The sequence below is a fragment of the Strongylocentrotus purpuratus genome, unplaced genomic scaffold (assembly GCF_000002235.5).
Source record: "Strongylocentrotus purpuratus isolate Spur 01 unplaced genomic scaffold, Spur_5.0 spur5_scaffold_11, whole genome shotgun sequence".
NCBI lineage: Eukaryota > Metazoa > Echinodermata > Echinoidea > Camarodonta > Strongylocentrotidae > Strongylocentrotus > Strongylocentrotus purpuratus.
In genome coordinates, this window is record NW_022145596.1 from 10,571,623 (window position 1) to 10,582,910 (window position 11,288).

At 35.6% G+C, this 11,288-nt stretch overlaps 1 protein-coding gene across 1 annotated transcript; it reads left to right on the forward strand.

Annotated features, from left to right (window-relative positions):
* Positions 1 to 1,637: 1,637 nt before the first annotated feature.
* On the forward strand, positions 1,638 to 11,082 carry LOC577637 (malate synthase, glyoxysomal). Its single transcript, XM_011682857.2, has 13 exons — positions 1,638 to 1,902; positions 2,779 to 2,910; positions 3,349 to 3,564; positions 4,450 to 4,617; positions 5,250 to 5,360; positions 6,041 to 6,100; positions 6,460 to 6,616; positions 7,177 to 7,372; positions 7,813 to 7,891; positions 8,378 to 8,470; positions 8,904 to 8,976; positions 9,311 to 9,378; positions 9,987 to 11,082. Exons 1-13 carry the CDS (start codon positions 1,726 to 1,728, stop codon positions 10,245 to 10,247), a joined length of 1,791 nt encoding a protein of 596 aa, XP_011681159.1. The 5' UTR covers positions 1,638 to 1,725; the 3' UTR covers positions 10,248 to 11,082.
* The last annotated feature ends 206 nt before the right edge of the window (positions 11,083 to 11,288 follow it).

The following is an 11,288-nucleotide window of genomic DNA, read 5'->3' on the forward strand; positions in this document are numbered from 1 at the left end:
CATCGCATTGCCGATTTAGGTATATTGTACAGGAATTATAGCGGTCTCGTCGTAAAGGCACAATTTTAAATAAGAACAAAAAAATGATAATAAAATATAATATGTTTCCCACTTTCAATTAAATAACGATTTGAAAACCAAGTAAGCTAGTTAAGTGGAGTATAAATTGTTCAATGAGCAGGCCCATCGAATGTGGGGGTATTGAGTGTTCAATAAGTTCTTTTCTCATTCTTACCTTCCTGCTCAACTATAAATTTAACTGGTCCTTTATTAAGTCTTGATGACTTTTCCCTATCTAACAATTTGTTTTCCGGGGTAAATATTCCAAAGTGGACAAGCGACTTAAAATTAATTCAACAACAATAACTAACCTTTCCAATTAGTGAACAACTATGATAATTTTATCTTTACACACACTCAGGCATCCGTCGCACAAAATACAAATCCCTTAAAAAATATATAGGGAAGAACATATAATAGGCCTATATGCCTAATCAATTGAAACAAGTTGAATTAAATCAAATCAAATCAAATTCGATTTGATTGAATTAAATAAAATAAAAATATATATAACACACACATATCAATATATAATACGGGGGGCGGGAGCACGAACTGGAATATTCCAGTTCAGTGGGGGGGGGGGGGGGGGGGGGGGGGGGGGGGAGGGGCGTGGTTAGTCCAATGAGTATGAGAAGAGGGAAGCTAGCATAGGGGAAGGGTTTTGAGGTAGTGTTTAGATTAATGAAAATTCGTAACTTATATTTTAATATTATGTAGAGGTGAACATGGGAGCATAATTGTAAGGAGTATACACGTATATTCAGTCATTCTTCTGAAAAAAAGCAATGCTTGTTCTAGTTTTTGATGATGAAATAACTGTGTAACAATAATACTAATAATAGAAGCGGTATTTTGTATTAGGTAATTAATATACATTGTGAAATTATGATTATTATTAAGTTTATTATTATATAACATTATGTTATGCTTTGCTTCTATAGCCTTCTATAATTATGTTATGTGCGAAAAATAAAATCAATGAATACAAAAAAGGAGTAGGGGTGTGTTGATGAATTCTCTCTCTCTCTCTCTCTCTCTCCCCCTCCCCTTCTCTCTCTCTCTCTCTCTCTCTCTCTCTCTCCCTCTCTCTCTCACTCACTCTCTGATCTGTCTCTGCCTCTCCCCCCTCTCCCTCTCCCCTCTCTCCCTCCCCTTCTCTCTCTCTCTCTCTCTCTCTCTCTCTCACTCACTCTCTGATCTGTCTCTGCCTCTCCCCTCTCTCTCTCTCTCTCACTCACTCTCTGATCTGTCTCTGCCTCCCCCCCCCCCCCTCTCTCTCTCTCTCTCTCACTCACTCTCTGATCTGTCTCTGCCTCTCCCCCTCTCTCTGTCTCTCTCTCTTTCTATTCTATATTGTTTCTTTCATCGCCTTTTGTCAAATAAATTTACGCTTTTGATTCCTTTCAAGTGGCCTGGGGGCATGCCTTTCAACAGAATTTGTAAAAAATGAAGAGGTAATTAATGATTGAGCTTAGAGTGATATCATTCATTTTATCGTAGGGACATGTAATGTAATCGCTAAGTTACAAGTAGCTCTACCAATCAGAGATCACACACTATTGAGTGCGCAGTATTAGGCTGCTAACTTCTACCAAAGACATGTTTGTTTCTGCTTGAAAAGTGGTGATGGTGTCACCGGGAATTTCGTGAAGCCAATATAAAATGGAAGGCAGAATGTTGGAGAAGGAACGATGTATCAGTAGAACTGTTGATTGTTCATCCCGCTTAGATGTTATCAGGAAGCATCTTGCTACAAATGCTGGCGGAGCATCATGTCCAATATCACTTCAAGTTCAAGATTGTGGAGCATCAAGCAGGATTAGATCATCAGAGACAAAGGTGCATCACTGTTCTGCTTCGTCTGGGTTTCATGTTTACTGTTTCCTCTTTGAATGAAAGAAAGTCTGTGCCATTTAAAATACCATATAAAATACCATATAAAATACCATATAAAACCATGTTGTATTTTGAACTGTTACATGTTTGTTATGAATATGATGAATCTAGTCATTTAATGGTATTAAACAATAAGCATTCATTCTTAATCTTAATTCATGTTTAACATTAAAATTAAATGGTAACTTTAATTTCTTTCAGAACTAGATTTATTTTGCCGCTTGTAGTTGTATTCACTCATTTACCTAGGCTAAGGCTAACCTGGTCAGAGTTGCATGCTGATGCTGGCTATAGCAGGACTAGGCTGCAGGACCCACATGTTTATTTGTCATTTACCCAGACCTAGTATTATCTAGAGTCTAGATCTAGGCAATGCCAATATGGAATGTCATAGATCTAGTCATATAGATCTACTCTTAAATAATCCTGAAAGATTGTTCATAATATTAGATTAATATTACGACTTAATAGTCATCCGTTTCAATCTCTTCTCTTGATTCTCTTTCTTTTGTTTCATCATATCCTTGAGTATTCATTGAATTGCCATTTATATTTTTTAATCTAATGTTCATTTTTACCAAAATTGATTTTTAATGTTATGTTTTGTATCAATCTCTTGTAAATTCAATTTGTTTCAGCCTCTAGGTGCTATGAATGTACATTTTTTTTAAATCAATAAACCATATCAAATCAAATCAAATCAAATAATACAACCCAAGCTTACTCATAAGTCATATTCAAATGTTCGTACTTCGTAGAATAAAAGGATAAGTTAAATCACTGTTTCTTTTTTTCTCTCTCTCTCCTTCTTTTACCCAGGTGCTGAACAATGATGTGGAATTGATGCCACCATGCAGTGGTCAAGAGAGGGCGTATTCCACTCTTCTAACTCCGCAAGCCATCAGATTTGTTGCTGACATGGTCATTGAGTTTGACAACAAGGTTGATCAGGTCAGATCTTCTTCCTTTATCCATTCTCCTGTGTCTTGCTTTTGGGGTTTGGTTTTATTTAGGAATTTTATTTTCTTTACCAATGATTTCCTTTTTCAAAAGGATTTATTTCCAAAAGGATTTATTCCAAGTTATCTCATATTTGGTGTGACAGGTTAACAATTCAGTGACAAGAAAACTATTTTTCCCCCTTCTTCTTCTTTTAGGTGCAATTTTGGTTTTGGGGGAAAGTCAATTAATAATATCAAATAGCAAAAACATTTAAAAAAAAAACATTATATGCAGGGAAAAAAGGAAAGCAGACAGGGACATTAATACAAGTAGGACTAATTTAATATTAGGTATATATCATGATTGCCTAATTTCTAATGAATGGGTACACTATAACCATCATGGTATACTTTAGACCTATTCTTTGGAATTTTAATTTGATGACAGATCTTGAGAGAGAGGATACAGAGGAAGTTAGAGTTGGATGCAACCAATGCCCAGCCGGACTTCAGAACAGACACCCTGCACATCCAGCAGGGGACTTGGACTGTGGACCCTGTTCCTAGACGCCTTGTCAACAGGCATGTGGACCTTGGTGATGTGTCTCCTGCGAACATCCAACATTTCACAAGGTCCTTGCAGTCTTCTGCTCAAGGCATTCAGGTAAAAAATCAAATAAAAGGTGTAAATATACCACTAGTTATAATTTATATTACCGGTAATGATTGATCAAAATATTGCATCTGTATTGGGGGGGGGGGGGGGTCATATTACGCTTTAATGGTAGAAGAAGCATGATGTTACTTTTAATAATTACTGTTGATGTTCAAACTGAATGTTTCTTTTAGTTTGCTGTTGTTACCCTGTGAATTGTGAATTTCCATTGCGTACGGGTAGTGAAAATGTTATACAAATATTGCTAAGTGTATGAATATTGTTTATTTTTCTTCATAATAAGTTTAACTTAATTAAATTACGTTTTTTTTTTTTTTTTTTAATATACACAAGACTATGTCATTGTTGTAACTTCCGGAGCCTATGACCTACAAGCATTGCTTTCTCTTTAGGCTCCATCATATTTCTTCCCTTATTCAACTTAGTCTTATGTATCATTCTTTTTTTGTTTGTATAAACGCATCCTAAAATGAGTTCAAAATGTAACATGCTATATATAATGATGTACTATACAACATGTGAGAAATATGAAAATAAACTGAAACTGAAACTGAAACTGATATTTGATACACAAATTCTAGCATTCAGAATAAAACTTGTGTGATTAAACTTACACTGAGTAATCCAAAAGTAGAACAGTAGGCTGAAACTTGGTAATACTTAGAGAAATGAATTTGTTGGTTTAGAAATACTGCGATTCCTTAACTTTGATTTTGCATCAGAAATTAAGGATTGCAAATATGGTTAACAGATGATTCGTTATAAACAGAAATTTATTAGAAGCAATTACATGACATGCAATTCAAAAAATCTAATCATATCTAATCATATGTCAATTTAATAATTGAGAATGTTAAATGGATTTTGTTTTAGACTGACTTTGATGACGGGCACTGTCCAACAAGGCGCACACAGATTGAAGGGCTTTACAACGTGTACAGAGCAGTGCACAACCAGATACCTGGCGTACCTCCCATTCAACATGCACCCATACTGATGCTTAGACCTAGAGCATGGAATATGGTCGAACACAACATGATAGTGAGTTAAGATTCCCATCATCTTTATTATTAAGTATTTTATCAGGATGGGATACTTTTGAGTCATAAATGAATGTACAAATGTCTTTGCCAGAGTTCTGTGTTTTTATGTGATGAAATTCCAGGAATATGAAATATCTGGAAGTTTGTTTCTTGTGACATTTTTGTAAAATTTCAACATGTTAAATCGTATCAATAATGATTGTTTAGCCCATTTTCAACATCTTCAAGTTTTACTAATAAAAAAATTATAGTTCAATTATCTTTTCAATGTCTTTGATGCATGAGATTTATGAAATACTGAATAGAAACCAAATAATTATCCTTGCCCAAGAATATGCATGACCTTTGAATTACGAAGTCTTAAATCTTCAGCATCGTTTAGATATTTTGTTATGATGATGTAAAGTGTAATCTTCCCAAGTGTGAAAGTGGATAAATGCACTGGTGAGATGCGCATAAGCCCACATCAAAGCCTTGATTGCATTTTGTATGCACTTTGGATGTCCATGATTCTGATCAGTACTACAGTTTCATTCATAAATCATTATACTTGGCAAATCCTCACACCACATTTCATTTATTCTGTATTAAATGTGTTTCCACATGCTATTTTTCCACACATTTCTACAGGTGAATGGGAAAGAAGTTCCAGGTCCTTTATTTGACTTTGGTCTCCTAATGTTCCACAATGCAAAGATTCTATTGGATAGAGAGAGTGGGCCATTCTTCTATTTGTCAAAGGTAGTTTAATCATGTATAATGTATGACAACAATTTCTGTATCACCGATGTTTAGGGCAAGCATTATTAGGTATGCATTATTAGGTAAATTTTGGTTTAGATAATTTTTTCCAGCTATCCCCTTATTTGTTTCACCAAGTTACATATTATTAAATTACATTTCATGTTACAGTCAAACCTGTCTATAGCGACCACCCAAGGGAAACACAAAAAGTGGCCTTTGTAGACAGGTGGTCTTTGTAGACAGGTTTCTTTAGTACAGGTTTCAATGAGAAACCATTTTCAAGGGAAACAACAAATGTGGCCTTAGTAGACAGGTGGTCTTTGAAGACAGGTGGTCACTAAAGCATGTTTGACTGTATTTCTATGCTATTGTTATGCTTCAAGAATAAAACTTGGCAAATACTAAAACATCGCTGACTATTCAAGCCAAAGCACTGAAAGGGTTTTTAATAAAGAGTCAATGTAGTGTATTGAGGAAGCAAGATAGTTTCATAGCTAATCTAATCTAGACCACCTTGGTTAATTGTGAATCAAGAATAATCATTTCACTATTTTTCATGTTGCCAAAAGTTTTGGTCTTATTCATTTATGCACATGGCTGTTTACGTGGCTCTCATAGCATGGGGTCATAGGTCATTTCTCATTTTCCATGATTTTATTTCTTTTAATTCATTACAGATTGAAGGATACCGAGAAGCCAGACTGTGGGACAAGATATTTACATGGGCTGAGGTGAAGGTGAGAATTGAAGTGATATTATGCCAGAGGCAACATGACTGTTTGAAGTCATGATCAGCATTTAAGTGATATAACATTAGTGGGTTCTTGTATTTTAAAAGCGCTCATGTCTATCAGAGTAGACAATCCCAGCACTCTACAATCCAGTTTTACAATGGCCTCAATTGTGGTGCTCTAGCATCTCAAGGAATTGTACTTGTGAACTTATCAGTGGCCTTTAAGAAGCTTAAGTCCTTTATTGAACTGAACAAGAGGGCTTGATATCACTCCAAGTCAATTAGAACATAATTCCCATCTGTTGCTACTACTTCTTTACAATAGCACCTCTTTTTTTTCCTCTTCCCTTCTCATACATATAGCTTGGTCTTCCCCTAGGCTGTGTGAAAGCAACAGTACTCATTGAGAATATCCTAGCAGCCTTTGAAATGCATGAGATCTTGTACGAGCTTAGGAAGCATTCGGCAGGGCTAAACTGTGGCCTTTGGGACTACTCTGCCTCTTTTGTCAATAAATTTGGTGAGTTGTGGGGTTTGGCATTAGGGGGGTCACATTAATGTTTCTCAATCCCTTGGGGTGATGATATTGGAATATTAGATATAGGATTGTGTTTGGTCTCAACAAATGTAAAATGTAAAATCCATTACATAAGTTAACACACTATGAACATGACGGACAAAGAAAGCGGACAAAATAAACAGTTCCTCATTCTACCCTTAACAATTGCTGTGGTAGACAAAGAAACATCCCTTCACTGCTATTATGTAAAAATAAGTAGCACAGGTGAATATGCATGTGACACCTGTTCTACACATTTTTACATAATAGCAGTGGAGGGATGTTCCTTTGTCTACCACAGCAATTGTTGAGGGTAGAATGAGGAACTGTATATTTTGTTCGCTTTCTTTGTCCGTCATGTTCATAGTGACAGTAGGGTTCCCCTTCTTTATTAAGCAAAATATTACACGGGTAAATCTTATGCTATTGTGAGAACAAGTCGTCCTCTTATCCTCAGAATTCTCTACAAACCGTTCCAATAGCTTGACCTTGCAGTGATTTGTTCTTGCTTTCTGTTCTAGGTCATAGGCCTGATTTCGTGCTACCGGATCGTCACAAGTATGTGAACATGGAGAGGCACTTCTTGAAGAGCTACCTGGTCTTGACGATAAAGACCTGTCATCAACGAGGCTGCCATGCTACAGGGGGCATGAGCGCCCTCTTGCTCCCATCTAAGAAAGGCCCAGAGTACAGTGCAGGAGTGGAGAAAGCATGCAGGTGAGACACTGTTGTATTTGAGGATATAACTACAAGGATACAGAAACATTTGCCACTGCATGTAGTCAAGAGGCCTTTCCAAAAATTCCTCCCTGGAGAAGGACAATATGGCCCGAATTCATAAAGGAGTTTTAAATTTAACCCATGGTTTAAATCTTCATTTATATAACCCATGGTCTAGAATTAGCACATAATAAGCGCGACATGGTCAGAGGTCCAATATTAGACACGTGCAAAGCAAAGTATTCTTAATTTGCGCTAATTTTAAACCATGGGTTACGGTATGTAAATGAGGGTTTAAACCATGGGTTAAATTTAAACCTCCTTTGTGAATTTGGGCCTATGAGTAACCATCCAAGGGTGATGGTTTCTATGGTGAGTTGCTACTGTTGTTGTTGTATTATAATATTGTTTATTGATATGTCATGTCATTATTTCAGAGCTAAACTGAGTGAAATCAAGGCTGGTGTGGATGGTTTCATGGTGTATGACATTGGACTGCTACAGCCCATGCAACAGGTACAAGATTATAGCAGTCTTTAAAATGCTCTTAGAAAATAGATATGTCATGAAGGATATGCGTCTAATCCTTTTGTTCCAACAGTCCAATAGCCAATGATACATCCTACATTGCTTTGTTTACAAGGATATTCCTGTATCTAAAATTAAATTGCTGATGTTAACTGTTCTTTTTCTTTTGCTCAAAGGATGGAATTGACATATACTATTTGTGACAACATAATGACAATGATATTGGCCTTGCCATACATTTACTTGTATGAATTCCTACTATAAAACAACTACCAACTAATAACTCACAAATTTGTTGCCTAATAAAGCATGCAACAGCTTTGTCATAGCACGTACCGTACTCTTGTATTGAATGATTTATGAAATGGGCCCATGTCATGAAATTTATTACAAAATAAATGTAACCATATTTTTATGGCAGGTCTGGTTTGAGATTTGTCTAGATAACATTTGATTCTGTATCTTGCTATGCAGGTATGGGCTAAATTTGCCCCTTCTCCCAACCAGCTTGCTGTCCTGAGGTCGGATGTCAAAGTTCAAGCCAGAGACCTACTTCTCATGCCGTCAGTAAGTTAGCAAAAAAATTATTGTATTCTAATCACACAATTGAATCTAGGCACATGTCTTTTAGACTGCTTCTTCTCCATCGTTGTAGTGTCGAATGTTGAAAGATAGTATTTTGCAGGCTGTCATATTTAAAAGTTTTATTTTTGTTTTAGAAATCAAGTTTGTGCTCAAAATGTCAATCAAGAGACATAATGGCTCAATTTTTATCAAAGAGAATATGTAATAAATAAGTTAATGCCTTTCAATGGCCTCCTATGATTGGATATAAAGAACGTTCAAACAATGGTAAGACCTGGACAATAAAATGTCACAACTCATTGATATGTCACTCATTACTTTGTTATCATTTCACTTGATATTTGGATAATTGACCAATTTGTCAATGAAACAGACAACTTGATATTTGTTTCTTTGTTTCTTCATATCCATACAGGGAGGAGTCACATTGAGTGGCCTGAAGACTAACATTGCTGTGGGCATCCTCTTTATAGACTCTTGGCTCATTGGTGAGTTTGATTATACTTTCAACAGCTTTTATTTATGTTTCTTTCTCCATATTGGTTTGTTGATCTAGTCAGACATAGAATTTGTTAGCTCTTAGGTACATACATCCTCTTCCTTTATCAATCATTATCCCCTTCCTCTTTTTTTTTCTCTCTCTCTCTTTGTCTCTCTCAGAAAATTTGTATTGTCGCCTGACCTTGCATTCATTATTTTCTAGTCTCTTTTTCTAATCTAATGCAGCTTACTATCCCTAGGATAAAAAGTAAAAACCTAATAAATTATAATATTTTTGTTATAAATAAAAGAGCATGATTATCATATATTTCTCTCCTTCAGGAAGAGGTCATTTTCCCCATGCTGGTTCAGTTGAAGACTCTGCTACAGCTGAAATATCAAGATCACAGGTCAGTATGTCTCTAGCACTTATATAAGGAAGAAATTAAAATGAGTAACTGGAGAACCAAAGCAATCATCCCCCCTTCCTTCCCACCCTGGCAATTATTCTTGAAAAAAAATCATAGGGTATGGGTCAAGTCACTAGTAATTTTAAAGCATAGGAATATTTAGAAAATGCTTATAGTGCGCCAGGCCAGTAATCATTTATCTATCTCACACAAAATTAATAACCTCTCAACTTACATGCATGCTATCATAATTATTGTGCAGTTTAGATCAATAATATTTTAAGCAAATTCTGTCAGTCAACCCTTTCAGGTTCCTACAAGTGGTTGACACCACCATCAGTGTTCTCTTCTGTCATACCAACATTTTAGATATCAACTTGCTTTAAAATTCTCTCTGCACTAGTTTGGCATGGAGGGATAAGACCTCCCTGTGAGGTTACTGGACAGGTGGTTATCTCATCAAATCAGCTCTCAATTAACATAAGAAAAAGGGCATAATGGGGGACCAATGGTCACCGATTAGGTTTTGTTTGCTATATAGAGGGCGCAAGTAGCTATAAGTAGTGCAGTAGGGCTTTAAATTCATAATCGTTTTTCTCATTCATCAGGTTTGGCAGTGGATACGCCACGGGACTTGCCTCGAAGACAACAAGCAACCCGTCACTAGACAGCTCGTCATTGAACTCACCCAAGCCTTCCTTGCTGATGCCCAAGGTGCTTCCCGCTCAGGCCATGGGGATGCTACCAAGAGATTGAGGGTGTCTGCAAACATCTTCCTGCAGCTGGTCATGAAAAGAGACTTTCCAGAATTTATCACAACATATCTGAACCTTACTGACTCTTTCCTGTCTAGTCCATGGAACATGTAAACAAATCCCTTCCGATATAGAGTAATATACAAATGATTTATTTTAATACATGTATGACTCTTTATGTCGGTACATCCCATTCAGGGTGCAGGGACTCTACCAAGCAATCTTCCTATAGCTTGTCTTGTAGATAGACTTCCCCAAATTTATCACAACGTATCTAAATCTAAGTGACTCAAAATTTAGGTTGAAACGACCGGAAGTGTCAACAGGATCATCTCTCACTTCCGTATACTGAAGATGATATCGTTTTCAGTTGACTTTCATGACCCATCAGAATAAATGTGTTCTCATAGGAAGAAATTTCTTGCTCGACTTGATGATGATAACTACATATTCTGATACCACTATCAACTACAACTAAAAAAAAATCCATTAATATTAAATGGGAATTGATGTGTTGAAAATCAGTGCTTTAAAATTTTCCAATACAAAATAAAAAGTAAATCACAATTTTTTTAAATTGTGACTTACACTGAATTTAGATTGTCAAAATATATGTTATATTATTAAAGTATTTGAAACGTCAGTATTCATTTCATATAGAAGATATTCCTCTTTTAGCATATTGCATTTTTTTTAAATTTTACTTTAATTTAATGACTTTTTTGTAGCCTCCATGTTATGAAGAGATTGTTGTAAACATTTTGTTCAATTCATGTTTTATTAATAAACAGAGTCTTGTTCAATAATTTTTTCCTTCAAAATTGTTTTATGAATGAGTTGTGCTGTTAAAACGTTTGTGATGTAAGAATTTTGAATCATGAAAGAAATAAGATTATTTTATTTTGGGTAATGAATCTACTGAAATGAAAATAAATTTCAATAAGAATAATGAACTGTCATGCCCTTATTATTTTTGTCATTTTGAGAGTTCAGTAGTAATGTCTATAGAATTGAAATGGATTCGTTTTATCCCCAAGAATTTAAAACATATTCTAGAATTCAATTCACCCTCAACAAAAAATTCTTAATCACAAGTAAAAACACATGTCATCAAAATCAACCCTTACCTGTTCTCTCTCTTCTCTCTCTCTCTTT